We start from the raw sequence: 18,676 nt of genomic DNA on the forward strand, positions 1-18,676 counted from the left end.
TGGAACACCTCCTAGTTGACCTGCTTCTTGGTAACGATTTTTTCCGTGTAGCTCAGGTTCAAGTATTTGCTTGCAGCAAGAGGGAGTTTTATGCTGGGACCCCCGAGGGAAATGGTAATGTCTCAGGAACTGCTGAGAGAATGGTAGAGAGTCTCCTTGGTTCTTCTGCAGCAGGGGGAAACCACATGCTTCCATTTGGGAGGGTGGTTGAGACCAACTCTTGCACTGCAGCTGGAGGCAACACCATCTCAGGAAAGGAGGGGAGTGTAATGCCTGCCAGGGAGAGAATTGTCCAGGTTGTTAGCTGCCAGCAAGTTGCAGCTGAACCAGAGACAAACCTCGCTCTAGGGAGCATAGGGAAATGTATCCTAGAGGGAAGCCCAAAGAAGCAGAAGGGAATCTCAGAAACCACTGAGATGGGTGAGGAGTCCTGTGACTGTCACACAGGGAAGCAGTGTGCTTCCAAATCTGGGAGGGGCTGGCAACATGCCCTCAGGAGCAGGGGCAGGAGAGGAGTTGTCAGTGATTAAGGAAACTGTCCCAGTTGTTAGCTGGCAGAGTGTTGCAGCCGAACAAGGGAGAGGAACCTTCCTAAGGATCACAGAGAAATGTGTCTGAAAAGGGGGCCCAGGAGCGGAAACTGGGAAAGGAATAGTGGGAAGACAGGAATGTCTCCACACTGGTCATGAAGGAGAGGATGCCCAGGACCGGATGGCTGAGTCAGCATCTTTGCACTCAGCCTGTGACTCATGTTTTGAGAAAGAACTGTGTAACTGACCTTCTGGAGGGGAGCAGTCACACAGCTGACTTCTTGGGGACAGAGAAAGAGGTAGTGGAGGGCAGGGCCGGCTTTAGGAACTGCAGGGCCTGATTTGAATACCCGGCGGCGGTCCGGGTTTTCGGCAGCACTTGGGTGGAGGTCCTTCACTCACTCTGGACCCCCCGCCACCAAACTGCTGCCAAAGACCCGGACCGCCACCGGGTATGTACAAAAAAATTAAAAAGGGGCCCGATTTCAGGGAATCGGGGGAATCTGCCTAAAGCTAGCCTTGGTGGAGGGTACCCCAATCAAGATCCCAGTTTTTCAGGATGCTATTTCTGATACGTTTTTGAAAAGTAGCTGTCTCTTTGCATCAAGTTGCAGCTCCAACACCTGTGATAACAGAGGAGTTCAGATAAGAAAATTGCCAGGTGGTGGTTTGTGAGAATGCAAATGACCCAATGATCAGAGAGGGGGGTGTTTTCACCCAGGCTGGTGAGACACCAGAGAGCAGTTATGGGAAAGCTGCTGGGAAAAGGTGCATCTGATCAAAGGGTAAACGCACCTCGCCCAGAGAGTACAGAGCACAACCCTCTGGGGGGCAGAGAATGACTCAGTGCTGAGAGGGGGAAACAGGGTAACTCCAAAAAGGGAGCTGGATTTTTTTGTATATGTACAGTCCTGGGGTTGGGAGACAGCTCCCCAAAGGGCCAGTCAATATGCAGGATGCCCCTAAACTCCTATCTTGCCAGACCCTGAGGTATCCAAATCCTAGAAACATAGTTAAAATAAGAACTCAGGCAGAGGGGAACACTGGAGGAATAGAAAAGCCAGTGACTGATTACATGGGAGAGAGTCAAAGGACACCATGGGTAATGAACAAACCAACCTCAAACCAGACTATGATACCACACCGTCTGTTCAGATAAAGATACTTGTAAATGCACATCTGTGATGATAATTTAGGTATTAATGTTAAGTTTTGGGATAAGAATTTTGACATGGATGTTAAATCTTATGGCAATGCTAGTTCTTCGAGTACTTGTTCATGTCCATTCCACATTAGGTGTACATGTGTCATGTGCACGAACATCGGAAACTTTTTCCCTTAGCGGCTCCCGTCGGGCCAGCGAGGCCCCCGCCATAGTGGCGCCACTGCGCCGTGAATATATACTCCTGCTGGCCCAACCCCCCTCCAGTTTCTTCTTACTGTCCCTGGCGGCGTTGGAACAACCTCTTGCTCTCGTAAGAGAAGCAATTCCCTTAGCCTTAGTGTTTGCATAGCTGTTATCAGTCAGTTATCAGTTAGTTAGCGTTTCATTGTTGCTGAACTCTTAATAGATTAGGTGCCGGCAATGGTGAGCCATTCGAGGTCACCATCACGGCATTGCTCCTGGCGCTGGTCCTGGTTGAGCTCTGAGTCCAAGGACTCCCAGCTACCCTGGACTCAGATGGAAGTCTCGATACTGGAAATGAGTCTACTCACGAGGTCAGTGCAGGACATATGGCACTCTCCGGTGCCCCCACAAGACCGGCACCAGCAGGACTCGAGCCAGGAGTCACTGAAGGTGCCCAGAAGACACCAGTACCGGTCAGCCAGAAGCCGATCATCAGCCTCTCGCTGGCACAGATCGACGGCACTGCGGTGGCCCTCACGCTCGGCGTCGCCGGAGTCTGCCGCCAACTTGGGCCAATACAGCTACCCACAACAGGCCCCGGATAGCAGGGAATAACAAACTGGCTGTCTACCACAATGGGGACACTGGCCCTTCTGGCCCCGTGCGCCTACCACCAGCATCAAGGTGCTCCTTCTAGGGCCAGCTATTGGGTACAGAGATGTTGGTCCCTGCGCCGATGCTCCCCTGTAAGGGAAGCTGTGGTGTCCAAGCTGTCTGCAGCCTTACCAAGCGAGAGAGAGGAAAGTCTGGCACTGTACTCACTGTCGTCCCAGGACCACTGGCCCCAGCTTGAGCTGGAAGCCCCTTCCCTGGGGGTGGAGGACCGGGGGGACCAGCAGGAGGAAGCTAAGCAGCTGCTAACCTCTTTGTCATCCCCGGATGACGCACTAGCAGGCATGGCTGTGTTAGGACCTCTGCCATTAGACCACAAGGCCCACCAAGAACTGCTTCATAAGGTGACCCATAACTTGGGGTTGCAAGCCGAGGAGACGGTTGAGCAGGAAGACCCCATGGTGGACATTTTGAGCCCAGAAGCTCCTTCCAGAATAGTGCTCCTGCTCATTAAGACCATTCAGTCTACTTACACAACTATATGACAGACCCCGACATCCAGCGCACCAATGTCCAAAGGTGTGGAGTGCAAGTACTTTGCCCTATCAAAAGGTTACAACTTCTTGTTCTGTCATCCGAGCCCATGTTCACTGGTTGTCTCGGCGGTGAACGAGAAGGGAGCTGGGGCTTGTTGCCCATGGTACGCTAAGACCAAGGAAGCAAAACGCCTAGACCTGTTTGGCAGGAAGGTGTACTCGTCAGGGGGCCTCCAGTTGAGGATTGCTAACCAACAGGCCATCTTCAGCAGGCATAACTTCAACTCCTGGGTGGCAGTGGGGAAGTTTAAGGACAACCTCCCGCAGGGCTCCCAACAGTAGTTCATGGCCCTAGTGGAGGATGGCAAGGCCAAAGCGAAAACCTCCCTCCAAGCATCCCTGGACTCGGCGGACGCGGCGGCCAGGACAATAGCATCAGGCGTAGTCGTGCGATACTCAGTGTGGCTTCAGGAGTCAGGCTTGCTACCTGAGGTCCAGAATTCGATTCAGGACCTCCCATTCGAAGAGTTCGGACTCTTTTTTCTGACCAAACTGATTCGAAGCTATATAGCCTTAAGGACTCTAGAGCCACACTCAAGTCACTGGGTATGCATACCCCGGCAACTCAGAGGAAGCCCTTTAAGCCATAGCCCTCTCCTCAGCACCAGTACCAGCCTCGTCCTCAGCAGGAGCCTTACTACAGGCGAGGCGGAGACAGTAGGAGGCAGTGCTAGAATAACATCAATTCCAATAGGCTGGGCCAGAACCAAGGTCAACATAAGCCTCAGCTGGGCTCTAAGCCAGACTTTTGAAGGCACGCTTGAAGACAGCGTACCAGATCATCCACCGGATCCATCCCTGTGCTTTCTCAACTGCCTGTCCTGCTTCTCCTGTATGTGGTCCAGCATTACATCAGACCGTTGGGTGTTACACATGGTGTGAAGTGGGTACATGCTACAGTTTTCCTCCCTGCCTACCCCACACCCCCCTTCCCCGTCCCTCTTCAGGGACTCTTCTCACGAGCATCTCCTAGAAAAGGAGGTTCACTCGCTCCTAGAGGTGGGGGGCGGTACAGATAGTGCCCTTAGGCCTAAGGGGGAAAGGGTTCTACTCCCGCTACGTCCTCATCCGCAAGGCCAAGGGGGACATCTTCCCATCCTAGACCTGCACGAGCTCAACAAGTTCCTGGTCAAGACCCAGTTCTGCATGGTCTCTCTGGGTACCATCATCCCCTCCTTGGATCGGGGAGACTGGTACGCTGCCCTTGACATGAAGGACTCATACTTTCATATCGCCATCCACCTAGTGTATCACCGATTTCTGCGCTTCACCGTGAACCAGGAACAGTAGCAGTTCACAGTTTTACTGTTTGGCCTTGCTGCGGCCCCACAAGTATTCACAAAATGCATGGCGGTGGTGGGGAGCATGCTTGCGGAGACAGAGGATTCGAGTTTACCCCTACCTCGACGACTGGCTCCTGGCAGGTCGATCCAAAGAAGAGGTTCAGACTCACGTACAGACGACATTGAATCTATTCCGCAGGCTGGGGCTCCTGGTCAATGTTCCCAAGTCCACTCTCGTCCGAGCACAGAGAGTGGAGTTCATAGGGGCGGTCCCAGACGTGGTACAGGCAAGAGCAAGCCTCCTGGAATCACGATTCCTGACCATCCAGCAGGCAGTGAGCTACCTGTGCCAGTTCCCCACTACGATGGCCAGATGTTGCCTGCGACTGCTAGGCCACATGGCAGCTTGCACGCCTGTGGTCAAGCATGCCAGACTGAGACTCAGAACTCTGCAGGCTTGGCTCGCCCATGTATACCACCCTGGCAGCGGTCCTCTGGATTTGATAGTAACAGCCCCGGGGGACGTGCTGGACTCATTGAGGTGGTGGCAGTCCCAGACAGGAGTTTACAAGGGCATCCCCTTTGCTGCACAACAGACGCGTCAGACCTTGGATGGGGAGCTCACCTGGGGAACCTCAGAACTCAGGGCTTGTGATTGGGGATGGAGCAATCGCTCCATATCAACGTGAAGGAGCTCAGGGCAGTTCTTTTAGCATGCCAGACCTTTCACGCCACTCTGAGTGGTCACAGCATGACAGTTCTGACAGACAACACGACTGCCATGTTTTATATAAACAAGCAGGGCGGAGCCTGTTCCTCCCCGCTTTGCCACAAAGCTCTCCTATAAAACTTCTGCATAGCCCATGCCATTTACCTTGAGGTGGTGTATCTCCTGGGGGAGCAAAACGAGCTGGCAGACCACCTCAGCAGGTCCTACTGCATGCACGAGTGGACGCTCAAAACGGACATCGTGCTTTCACTCTTCTGGAGGTGGGGGTTTCCCCGGGTGGACCTGTTCACTACCAAGGACAACACCCAGTGCCCACATTTCTGCTCGTTCCAGGGTTGCAGCCCGGGCTCAATAGCCAACGCATTCACGATCCGGTGGGTAAGGGAACTGAAATATGCTTTTCCCCCATCCCCCTAGCACACAAGGTACTGCTCAAGGTGTTCAGGGACAGGGCTTTGTTCATTCTCATCGCCCTGGCATGGGCCTGCCAGCATTGGTTCAGCATGCTCCTGGAGCTGTCGGTGGAGGCCTCGATAACCCTGCCCCTACACCAGGACCTCATTACTCAGGATGGAGGGCAGCTTCTCCACCCTGACTTGCAATCGCTGCATCTGACTGCATTGAAGCTATGTGGTTAAGTGCCTTGGACAGAAAGTGCTCCCTTCCTGTGCAGCAGGTCCTACTTGGAAGTAGGAAACCCTCTACCAGGCCAACTTACTTGGCCAAGTGGAAGAGGTTCTCGTGCTGGTGCGGGTCACAACAGGTGCAACCGCTCCAGGCCCCGGTTCCGACCATTCTGGAATACCTTCTGCACCTTAAGCAGCAAGGGCTGGCCCCATCCTCGATTAAGGTGCACCTGGTGGCTATTTCTGCCTTTCACGCAGAGTTTTTAGGTAGCTCGGTTTTCTCCCACCCAACGGTGGGACGATTCCTCAAAGGTCTGGAAAGGGTGTTCCCTTATTCATGCCCCCCTGTTCCTCCATGGAATCTCAACTTAGTCCTTTCTAAGCTCATGGGGCCCCCGTTTAGCCCGCAGCTACCTGCTCCCTTCTCCACCTTTCCTGGAAGGTGGCATTCCTGGTGTTGATCACCTCGGCCAAAAGGGTATTGGAGATGAGGGCTCTCACCTTGGAACCATCATATACTGTGTTTCACAGAGATAAGGTGCAGCTCTGCCCACACCCTAAGTTCCTCCCAAAGGTGGTCTCACAATTCCATCTGGGTCAGGACATTTGCCTGCCGTTGTTTTTTCCAAAAACACATAGGACCCAAGTCACCACAGCCTGCACACCTTAGATGTCCGCCGAGCGTTGGCATTCTACTTGGAGCACACCAAACCCTTTCGTAATCTACGCAGCTATTCGTAGCTGTGTCTGAGAAGATGAGGGGCAGTCTGGTGTCAACACAGCGAATCTCGTCGTAGATTACGAACTGCATTTGGGTGTGTTATGACTTCACTGGTGTCCCAGCTCCGGTGGTCATGGCTCACTCGACCAGAGCTCAGGCAGCTTCCACGGCCTTCCGGGCATGGGTCCCAGTCCAGAAGATCTGCAGGGCAGCCACCTGGTCATTAGTGCACACCTTTACGACCCGCTACGTGGTCAACCAGCAGGCATGGGAGAATGCAGCAGTTGACAGGGCGGTCCTCCAGTCAATTGTTTCGTGACTCCTACCCTCCAAAGGTAAGTTTGTGATTCACTTAATGTGGAATGGACGTAAACATTTCATAACTGTTGTTCTTTGAGATGTGTTGTTCACATCCATTCCACCACCCACCCTCCTACCCCTCTGTCGGAGTCACCAGCAAGAAGGAACTGAAGGGGGTTGGGCCAGCGGGGGTATATATGCACGGCGCAGTGGCACCACTCTGGCGGGGGCCCCGCTGGCCCAACGGGAGCCGCTAAGGGAAAAAATTTCCAACACTCATGCACGTGACGCTCACACACTTAATGTGGAATGGACGTGAACAACACATCTCGAAGAACAGCAGTTATGAAATGTAAGTAACCATTCTTTCTCAGTTAATACATGTAAACAGATTTAAAGCTTGTCACAGCAGAGAAACCATAACAAACCTGGTTTGCTCTGTGTGTGAAAGGGGAAACTGAGGCACGCTGACTCATGGCCTTGATGGCTGGATGCCAAGAGATAGTCAGTGGTATATTCCTGAGGTATCATGCTGGGAGCTGGAGGGATATGACTTTGGTGCCTATCTGTGTGATTCATGAATGGCTCTTGGAGCATTCATGCAATCTAGCTGGGTGTGAGGTCGCCACATATGGTTGTGCTGAGTGATAACAGCACCTGGAGGGGTTGCTGCTGGTCACTAGCAAGGCATTGTGAGACACACTCCAAGCTGGAGAGAGTTCAGGGGGCACAGCAATCCCACGGTCTCAGGCTGCACCATGGGGAATGCTGTCACAATTGTTACCGAAATATTGGGTCTGCCTAGCTGAGAGCCAATAACAACCTGACAGGGATAAGGAAAAGATGCTTTATTCTGCAGAAGAAAGGAGAGCCCTGTACCTTGGTACAAAAGACTCTGTTCCATACAAATTTCACAAGCCTTTTATACACTTTAGACAAAGACCCTTGCGTGTTAACACTTGATTGGTAGGTGGCAAACCCTGCACTCTGTTATCTGGTTAGTAAAAACTGGTTTGAAGCAAGTTTTCTCTGCTTTGAGGCAGAAGAGAAAAGATAGTTCAAAAGTTCAGGGTACTGTGTACGTGAGGCTTCTGCTTCCCCCTAATGGCCAAACCGTTAGTTGTTAGGAGGGTTACCAGTAACTTTCACACAATAATAGTAGACAACCCTTTGTTTTCTGTATTACACCATTAATTCTGCCGCAGCTATAGTAGAATTGTGACATAACTGCTCTGAATATTACAAAACTAGCACCATTAAAAATATACACTAGTCTGTTTTAATAAGGCTTGTGGTAGGAGAGCCCAAAACTAATAATATCTGTTCTTATTCAATAAGAGATGATTTTGGGGTCTTTGTTGCAAATGATTCTGTATTGTGAATACCTGTAGCATGTACTGTTTATCACAGCACACTTGGCTGTTTAGCAAGCCTGGTCTTATGCAGAAATAAATGCTTTTGGAGAAATAACCCTGTTTTTTTATCCTACGTCACTGCCACAGTCATGATCCTAAAGTTGCTATTCAATGGAAGCAAATGCACATTGTTGCAGTCGATTGAACCATTAGAGACTATTGCTTTTAAAAAGTTATTTAAAATTTTTTTTAGCAAGATTCAGAAAAGGGATTGGACATTTATTTCTATAACTAGAATATATAATAGTTAATCCTAACAAATTTTGGAATAGATATTAAATCTTGTGCTTTAGAATTTAAACCACTCTTTAACTGTTAGGGATTAGGAGGAGATCTACTTCTGCCTAATGCAAGATTTCTTTCATCTTTCTCTGAAGCATCTGGTGCTGGACACTGTCAGAGACACGATACTGGACTTGATGGTCTATGGCCATGGTCCAGTATGGTAATTCCTGTGTTCCTGCTTTGCAACCCAGGTATGCAGTGCTGACACCAGCTGGTTTTCAATTATGTCCCTTCTAACTGATGGGTTTTTGTTTTTGTTTTTTGTTAACAGGTGAAGTTGAGTGGAAAGTTAGGTCACTCTGCAGACATTATTTTAATCGACCATAGCCTCCTTGTTACAGCAATAGGTGAAACAGTCCTCAGGTAAGAATTTGACTTGAGACACAAGAGACTTGCCAGCTGGAAGAATCTTGTTCAGTGGTGGACCAAAGATTCAGTTAACTCTGGAGTGCCTTTGTTTTCATATTATTCATCTAAAATAGAAAATTAATATTTTCTGTTTGTTACTCATTGTTTCTCATTCTTCAGAATAATGAGTTGAAGCCTGTCTAATGTTGTTGAATCCCTAAAAGTTTTCCCATGCTTTCCTTTCTCCCATGGAATCCATATTTTATCTTCTGATCTCTTTCCTCTCAAACTCCAGGCTTCACTTTGCCTTTGTCTGTTTCTTTCTCTGGAAAAGTAGAGTCCTTTGATTTTGTGCAGGGAGAGGATGGCCACTTCGTTGTTCTTCCTAACCTGTTGACTGATTCTTTCGGCAGAATTTGCATCAACAGTGGAAAAAAGGACTTGTGTGCCCTCCTGGCAGGAATTCTCTCTTCCTGTCTTGGGTAACAGGAGAAGTGCTGCGATGCTTATATACACCTCTACCCTGATATAACGCAACCAGATATAACATGAATTTGGATATAACGTGGTAAAGCAGTACTCGGGAAGGGGTGGGCAGTGCACTCTGACGGGTCAAAGCAAGTTTGATATAACACAGTAAGATTTTTTTGGCTCCCGAGGACAGCGTTATATTGGGGTAGAGGTGTACTCTATTCTTTCAAACAGGGGTGGTGCTTTGCTTTACTACTGTGTTGAAATATTCTGCGTGCTTTTATTTCTTTGTATTTTAAGAATATATTCTCTTTCCTTTTGGATTTCTAACCTCATTGCAACTGGGTCATCCTTTAACATCTGTATTACTTTATATTTGCATTTCATTGATATCAATGAAATGCCAAGATGGGGCATGTATTTTCAGCAGCATAAGAGGTACGCTTTTCTAGGCTTGCTAGTATGATCAGCTGCAGTCACCTAGTTAATTTTGGGAGCATGGTAGTAAAGACCCAGCACCATTTTCTAATTGGCAGGGAAGGCATTTGGCTTTTTTTCCAGAAAATCCCCCTTGAATTCAAAGGGCTGTTAGCAGTTAATGGTAATGGGGAGCATTTTAAAAAAGATGGAGAACCATCAGATGGGAAGTAAAGGGATATCTAATCCCCTCTGTATAAATGGTGCAGTTTGTTTCCAAATCTTTTTTCATACATGATATCAGAAAACAGAGTAAATAATAAGTTAAAGGAAAAAAGTTAAAAATTATTTAAAGTTAATAAATGGTTTCTGCAGATACCATAGACTAGTGGTCTCCAACCTTTTAAGCAAAGATTACCTTTTGAATTTAAGTGCAACCCAAGATCTACCTCAAAGAAAATGTAGAAATAACAGTAATCACACAAACCCAAACACCTGTGCCTTGCCCCCTGCCCAGCCTCTTCTCCGAGGCCCCGCCCTGCTAATACCATCTTCTTTCCCTCCATCGCTCGCTTTCTTCCACTCTCACTCACTCACTCACCAGGCAGGGACAGTGGGTTGGGGTGTGGAAAGGGGTGCAGGTCTGGGCGGGGGCAGGGAATTTGGGTGCAGGAGGGGGCTCAGGGCTGGGGCAAGAGCTTGGGATGCAGGAGGAGATGAGGAATGCTGGTTTTAGGAGAGGGCTCAGGCCTTGGGCAGTGGGTTGGGGTGCAGGATGCGGGCTCTGGGAGGGGGCTAGGTCTGGGGTTTAGGGTGTAGGAGGGGCTTGGGTGTGGGCTCCAGCCGGGCACCGCTTACCTCAGGTGGCTCCTGGGCGGTGGTGCAGTGGGGCTAAGTTAGGCTCTTTGTCTGCCTTGGCCCTGCGCTGCTCCCAGAAGCAGCCAGCATGTCTGGCAGTGGCTTCTGGAGTGGGAGGGGCAGGTGACGCCATGCGCTGCCCTGTCAACAGGCACCACTCCAGCAGCTCCTATTGGCCATGGTTCCCTGTTTCCGGCCAACGAAAGCTGCGGTGCCTGCAGGCGAGGGCAGTGTGTGGAGACCTCCTGCTCCCTCCCCCAGGCGTCGCAGCAATGTGCCAGCTGCTTCCAGGAGCAAAGCGGGTGAGGGCAGGAAGGGAGCCTGCCTTAGCCTCACTCTGCTGCTGGACTTAGTGGCCGATCTCCCGGTTTGGCTGCAGGAGGGTTGGCAACCCTAGACAGAGATAGATTGACTGTCAGAGGCTGCACGATCAACCAGATGATCACGATCTACCGGTTGGTGATCACTGCCATAGACAGCTGCTGGCAGTTTCATTTTAAAATGAAAATGATCTGGGCATTCCAGGAATAGAAAATGTGTGCCCTGCATTGTATCTCATTGAATCTCTTCAGTCAAACATCTGGAAGGATATCACTCTTTAAAAGCCCCTTGTTTTCTATGAACTTAGGTTCTGGGATTTAGAGCGGAGTGAGAATTATGTGCTCTTTCCAGATGTGCAGCTTGGCTTTGAAGCAGGGGAATGTATAAACTCTGTGTCTTATTGCACTGCTAAAGGTAAGAAACCCTGTGAGAACTGTGATCCTTAGCTCATAAACTTTGTTGTGAAATGTTTGCCTTCAGTGCTCTGTAGCAGTTTTAGTATAATTAGAGTTCTCATATTACTGTGTCCAGCAGGATACTTTTCAATAGTAACAAATTTGCTGTAGGGTCCTTATCTACTTTGCGAACACAAATGTGTAGCTCTTCAAACTAAGGTTCTCTCATGACACAGTTAAAGCACGGTTCCATCTTGTAGCACAGAAGGGACCTTAACCCACTTACAGCCATGTGATATTTCTTGCAGTTTCTTCTCAGGGGAGGTTCAGGACTGGATTGTTGGTATCTAGTCAGTATGGAGAGACATTGGCAGAGCTGTATGGGGATGCCTGCATACTGCCTGTGTATAGTGTTGCAAGTCTTTTTTATTTTCATGAGCACAATTCTGACTGTTGGATTACAAATAAAACCAGACTTCGGTTATTTTTTACCTCATTTAATGTTTGTTTTTTCTGAACTTGATGTAAAATATAGAACAACTTTATTAATGGCAGGTCTCCTAGCAGCTGGTACCAATAAAGGGAGAATAGCTATGTGGAGGAAAGCATCCGTGTCCAATCAGAGCACACGGGCACTGGAGGGCAAGGACAGATGGAAGCTTCAGACCCCTACAGAACTGGAGGGGAATATCACTCAGATAAAGGTAAATCTGGATTGAGTTGATCCCTTTCCCCTTTAGGATTGTTTGTTGTCACAGGAAGGTGTTGGTAAATCTTTCTAATACTCTGCATATTCCCTGTATCCTCTGGTTTCCAAATATTAGAACTGGGAAAAGAAGAGTGTCAGACAAAGTGGCCTAAATATGATACTTTACATTTCTTTGACACTTTCCATCGGAGGCTCTTACAGCACTTTACAAATAATAAGTTAATGTTATCTATTTGTGAAATAGATATCTGTGTGAACTATTATTCTCTTTTTATAAAGGTGTGTGAACTTGCAGAGACTAAGGCCCAGTTTTTTAGAGGTAATTTGGCATTGCTGTGTTCAATGTTGCAATGCCTAATTTATTTAGAAGCCAGAATGTCATTTTACAAATGGATCTAAGCATTTAGGAGGCTTAATCCCTGACTGCCAATGGGATTTTGGCTCCTAATTTCCTAGATTCCTTTTAAAAATGTGTTAAACTCCTAAATCAGTTAACCGAGCACCATAATACCTAAATACCTTTTAAAAATCTGGGGATAGGTTATGTGCCCAAAGTCACACAGTAAATCACTGACAGATCTAGGATTAGAATTTGGAATGCTGACTCCCAGTGGTGTGATTTGACCACAGAACCATTCCTCCTAATGTGTATAATTTCTCATATTGCAATGCCTTGAAATTACTTCATCCTAAAACACATGTGGGAACATACACTTGCAAATTTGCCAAAATTGGTATTACAAAATTGTTATTTCAGTATAAAATCCCTTGTGGACGTTCTTATTCTGGAACAAGAATGTCCACATGGGCATTTATACCAAAATAACTGTTCTGGAATTAATGATTTTGGAACAGCTATTTTTGTAAATTTTCAGCTGTGGACGTACCCTGGGATAAATACATTTCTCAAAAAAAAGTGAAGTATTCAGCTGGCTATTCCTCAGTTGTTTGTTTTTTCTCCTCCAGTACTTGGCAAGGTTGGGATGCTTCTAGTGTAACACTCTTGAGAGCAGTTAGGCATGTGCCATGTAGTAAAGAGGGAGTTGATCTACTGGTGGGACTAAACAATCATCATTGTCCTCAACACAAACATCTCTATTTTAATGTCTTATTGATCAGGAAATCCATTTGATTCAGCATCCTGATCTGGCTTTCTGGCCCAGAAGAACAGGAGAGCGTTGTTTTTAGATCCTTCTGTGATATTTTTTTCAGTCTTCCGTTTTCAAATTTATGCCTTTTTCATTTTTTTTTAAATTTATAACAACTTTTAATATATAATATTATTTTGTTGCCCTGTTTTAACTTGAGGAACAGGCCCCCACGCTCTTTTTGTTTGTTTGTTTAGGAAGGAGGGAGTCAGTCATGAATCTATCTGCCTCTTTGCAGGGGAGGGAGGTCTGAGATTTCTTGTTTCACTTTTTAGAATGGAAAGTATATAACATAAATAGCAATGGCAGTTGCATGCTCTAGGTAAGAATCAAGTCATAAGAACAGCCATTCTGAGTCAGACCAAAGGTTCATTTAGCCCAGTATCATGTCTTCCAACAGTGGCCAATGCCAGGTGACCCAGAGAGAATGAACAGAACAAGTAATCATCAAGTAATCCATCCCCTGTTGCCCATTCCCAGCTTCTGGCAAAACCGAGGCTCGGGACTCCACCCATGCCCATCCTGGCTAATGGCCATTGATGGACCTATGCTCCATGAGTTTATCTAGTTCTTTTTTTAACCATGTTATAGTCTTGGCATTCACAACATAGTCTGGCAAAGAGTTTCACAGTTTGACTGTGCATTGTATGAAGAAATACTTTCTTTTGTTTGTTTTAAACCTGCTGCCTATTAATTTCATTGGGTGACCCCTAGTTCTTGTGTTATGAGAAGGAATAAATAACCCTTCCTTATTTACTTTCTCCACATCAATCATGATTTTATAAACCTCTATCATATCCTCCTTTAGTTGTCTCTTTTCCAAGTTGAAAAGTCGCCGTCTTATTAATTACTCCTCATATGGAAGATGTTCCATACCCCTAATCATTTTTGTTGCCCTTTTCTATACCTTTTCCAATTCCAATATATCTTTTTTGAGGTGGGGTGACCAGATCTGCACGCAGTATTCAGATGTGGGTGTACCATGGATTTATATAGAAGCAATATGATATTTTCTGTCATATTATCTATCCCTTTCTTGATGATTCCCAACTTTGTTATCTTTTTTGACTTATTGGGTGAGTGGATGTTTTCAGAGAACTGTCCACAATGACTCCAAGATCTCTTTCTTGAGTGGTAACCGCTAATTTAGACCCCATCATTGTATAGGTCGGTGGGCATGCCCCAGCTATGTTCTCCACATACAAACATAGAGCAGTAAAACAGCAGAGAAGTCAAGAATGCACATCTTTTGTTAAGACATTATAGTAACAGAAGGTCCAGGATACAGGAAGTTATCAGTGCCATTAACATCTCAGCCGTCTGCTAATAAGTGAGGGAATGGAAGAGTGTTGCATATTACAGATGTTTACGTCTGCCTCATAGTTCAGGTACTTTTCAGATAGCAGGATATGGACCATTGTCCAGAAATAGATTTCTTGTTCCCAACATTTGGTATTTGGCAATGTATTGTTTGTTCTATTATCAACAATCAAAGTATTTCCATCTCAGTTTGCAAAAAACAACTTTATTTACAGACATTCCAGTTTTCTATATTAATCCCTACCTTGCAGAATGAAAATATCTTACAAGTGCTTTTAAAAATTGTTGTTCTTCTTCCAGGGGTGTCCCTGTGGGTGCTCCCGTTTCAGTGTCCATGCGCCCTGGGCTTGTAGATTTGTAGTAGCAATTCCTAGTTGGGTTGCTGTCTCGTGCTGTCCCAGGCAGTTACATTGCGCTGTGCAACCAACTGTCCCTCAGTTCCTTCTGTCTTGTCTTTTGCTTGAGTCGGAGAGATTAGTAGCACCTCTTTCTTACTTTTAAATAAGATAGCTTATAGTTAATAGTCAACTTAGTAGTTAGATAATTAATCATTCTTACTTTATTTTATTAATTTTTTTTCTTTCTTTATCCACCTTATTAGAAAGATAAGGCTAGGCTTCTCTAGAGTCACTGCTTCCCTTCTTAATTTGGGACAGAACCTTTTCGGCAAGCCCAGATCTCCAGGATTTAAACGTTGCCTTGAGTTGCAGACTGTCAAATCCCTATCTCTGATGAACATGCACAGTGTGTCCACTGTCTCGGACACACATCTGTCAAAAGTTTACTGTAATGGGGTGTACAAGCACCACACTGGGCAATAAGGGTTTAAGGGTTTATTTTGGGCTCAGCCAACCTGCCCTGCCACACCTGCAGCAAATGCTCCATCTGCTGGAGGAAATAAAAGGCAGGCAATTAGCTCATTTGGGGGTAGAGCTGGAGGTGAGCAGACATGCAGCCCACAGCTCCAGCAGCACAGAGCAGAGGGAAGCCTAAGACTCTGACATAGCTGTCTAAAGGGGCCCTCTCTGAGGGAAGGGAGGACCCACCCCAGAGACAACCAGAGAGGGAAGTATCCTGTGGACCTTGAACATTGGTATCCCTCTCTTATTTCTTGTGGTTTGGATTTCCCCACCAGGGGAAAGCCATAGACTAAGCTGTCCCTAGGGGGAACAAGAGGAAGAGGCCCAGGTAGGACAGCCTTAAGTAGCCTTGGTTGACAGACTATTGGTAGCCCCAAGGGCCCTGGGTCAGAGTCTGGTGGAGTGAGAGGGCCCGGGCTCCCCTCCTGACAACCCCCTTTGCAGTCACGAGCTGCAGCCCTGACTACTAGGCCACTCTCCTCAACAAGACCCCAAGTGAGGACCATTACATGTCCACACTGCCATAATCAAAGGACCAGAACAAGGAAAGCAAGGGACCTTCAACTTGAGTTCCTTATGATGGAGAAACCTCTCTGAAACCTGTCTTGGACCCTGAGTCGAGGACCCGCCAACGGTCGCCATTGGCAGCCTCTGACAGAGGTCGTGTCTCAACAGCCCCTACAAAAGAGACTATTCAAGAAGGCTACAAAAAAACAGGCTCAGATTTCATTGCAACAGGAATTGGTTAAGAAAAAGCAAGTCTCTGGCCCCCAAGACTACTCTGGTGCCAATATCACCAGGCACGTTGGACTCCGAGATTCTGGGACTTTCCGGTACCACATGTTCCCAGAGAGTGAAAGACCCTAAGCGGGCAAGCTCAGACGGAGGCACATAGGGCAAAGTAAAACCCTTCACCTCGGTACCCACAGAGCCAAAAAGACAGTCTGCACCAGGGGGCGCAATGATGTCACCTGTGGTACCTATACAGCATAACACAAAATCCTTGGCACCAGTGGCTACTACTTACACCCCCATATCACCACAGCACCAGCATCGGTACCAGCATTCATGGTACTGTACCAATTCCCAAGACATACAGAGCTACTGGTCTCTTCAACACTGAAGTTCCCGCTCCCACTCCAAATTGGTTGGTACCAAGGCCCCTGACCACACCAGGTAGATTGGTTCCCCCTTTCTTCAGTGATGATGATGACAAGGTGAAGGGTAAATATATGCACCTCATCACTCTTCACCCAAACCAGAACCATCCCACCAGACAGAATACCACTCGTCTTTAAATGCATATAGCTGGTATGTGCACCCATGGGCACCGCTTCCCATGCCATTCCCACCAAAGTGGCCTACTGGGACCCGTTGGCAGTATATAGGGCACATCTCAAGCCCCCCAGCCCACCAAGATCTAGAGCACCACAATCTTCTTCATCACCTATACCAGGACCCTCAGAAACACAGGAGGAGATGACTGAGGAAACTGAAGAAATCTCAGACCAGGAAGCCTTACCACCGGTGAACCTGTCATCTTCATCACCAGATGAAACTATAATGCTGCCACCTCCCCACAGGAGATGACTTCAAACAATTCCAGGAACTTTTCAAAAGAGTGGCAAAGTCCCTGGACGTACCCCTAGAAGAGGTACCTGAATCGCAGCATAAACTACTAGACATACTTCAGTAATACTATCTCTGCCTAGGAAGATGTCTGATTAATGGTGCTATTATGGAACCTGCCAAAACCATCTCACAGACACAAGCAACAGCACCTCCCTCATGCAAAAGATCAGACAAGAAATACTATGTGCCATCTAAAGGAGTGGAGTTCTTGTTCACAAACCCCACACCAAACTCACTAGTGGTGGAAGCAGTAAATGAGAGGGGAAAGCAACACTATACTAGAACAACCCTGTATGACAGAGAATGGAAGAGGTTAATGTGACATTGCACTCCATATGTTTTATGGAAATATGCTTATGAGTGTGAATAGGATGTAACTGGAATATGCTTTATGCAAAAGGTCTCTTGCAAGGTATCATAACAGGCAGGGCCGGCTCCAGGCACCAGCATTCCAAGCTGGTGCCTGGAGCGGCATTCTGCAAGGGCGGCAGTCCCTGTGGTTTTGCCCCCAAGCAGCATGCCGAATTGCCGCCGCAGAGGACTGAGGCAGTCCGTGCGCTGTTAGGGCAGCAGACCCATTTCTGCAGTGGCGGCAATTCGGCAGCAGTGTCTGTGTTTAGCTGTCCACGGTGGCTTCAGCTAAACATAGAAGCTGCCGGCGAATTGCTGCTGCCGCGGAAATGCCCCTGCTGCCCTAAGGGCACAGGGACTTCCCCCACCAGTGGCGGTGGCAATTTGGTGTGCTGCTTGGGGCAGCGAAAACTGTAGAGCCGGCCCTGATAACAGGTCATAAGCTACTGAACATATTCCTCCTATTTGTATGCATGTATTATTCTTGTATCTGAAGATAAAAATATGAAGTATAACTCTGAGGTCCTGTTATAATTATGCAAAGCACAGAACCAAGTAACCGCAATATTGCTTTAGAGCCAGACTGGGACTCCATTCCCTAAGTGACGCTCTCCTCATCAAATTGGATGCCCTGTTAATGTATTGTGACAAAGTTCCTCCTCTACCTTGGTGGGTCCTGCGCTTATTGGCGGATTTGCCCACCTCACAGATTCACCCTGTGAGTCGGGAAACAGCCCAGAGACCTTCCCCTCTGGTAGAAGACACTGTCCAGGTCAATTTTTCCTGTGTTTGATCAGGAGTTGGGAGGTTTGGGGGGAACCCAAGCCCGCCCTCTACTCCGGGTTCCATCCCAGGGCCCTGCGGACTGCAGCTGTCTAAAGTGCCTCCTGGTACAGTAGCACAACAGCTACAACTCCCGGGGCTACTTCCCCATGGCCTCCTCTCAACACTTTCTTTGTCCTCACTACTGGACCTTCTTCCTGATGTCTGATAATGCTTGTACTTCTCAGTCCTCCAGCAGTATGCCTACTCACTTTCAACTTCTTGCACGCCTCTTGCTCCCTGTTCCTCACACGCATTTCCTCTCCTCTGGCTCCCTTTGGCCTGACTGAAGTGAGGCCTTTTATAGCATTAGAGGGGCCCTAATTAGAGTCAGGTACTTAACAGCCTCACCTGACTCTTAGCAGGTTAGTTGGAGTCAGGTGTTCTCATTAGCTTGGAGCAGCCCCTCCTCTGGTCACTCAGGGAACAGAAAACTGCTTATCCAGTGGCCAGTATATCTCCCTTCTACTACTCTGCTGTTCCCAACTGGCCTGGGTCTATCACAGTAGGCATTTCCCCTGACCCTACTCTTAACTTGGGTCAGAAACAAGATCAAGAGAGACAAATCTAAATTCATC

The 18,676-nt window shown here is 47.6% G+C and overlaps 1 protein-coding gene across 4 annotated transcripts in view; it reads left to right on the plus strand.

The window, feature by feature from the left end:
- Positions 1-18,676, plus strand: part of IFT140 (intraflagellar transport 140) — a 244,046-nt gene that overhangs the window by 58,053 nt on the left and 167,317 nt on the right. For all 4 annotated transcript variants that reach the window (XM_030545678.1, XM_030545680.1, XM_030545679.1 and 1 more), the window contains 3 exons: positions 8,718-8,809; positions 11,169-11,275; positions 11,812-11,960. In XM_030545678.1, coding sequence (XP_030401538.1) covers positions 8,718-8,809; positions 11,169-11,275; positions 11,812-11,960 — 348 coding nt within the window. The remainder of the gene's footprint in view (positions 1-8,717; positions 8,810-11,168; positions 11,276-11,811; positions 11,961-18,676) is intronic.

This window comes from Gopherus evgoodei, unplaced genomic scaffold (assembly GCF_007399415.2).
Source record: "Gopherus evgoodei ecotype Sinaloan lineage unplaced genomic scaffold, rGopEvg1_v1.p scaffold_38_arrow_ctg1, whole genome shotgun sequence".
NCBI lineage: Eukaryota > Metazoa > Chordata > Testudines > Testudinidae > Gopherus > Gopherus evgoodei.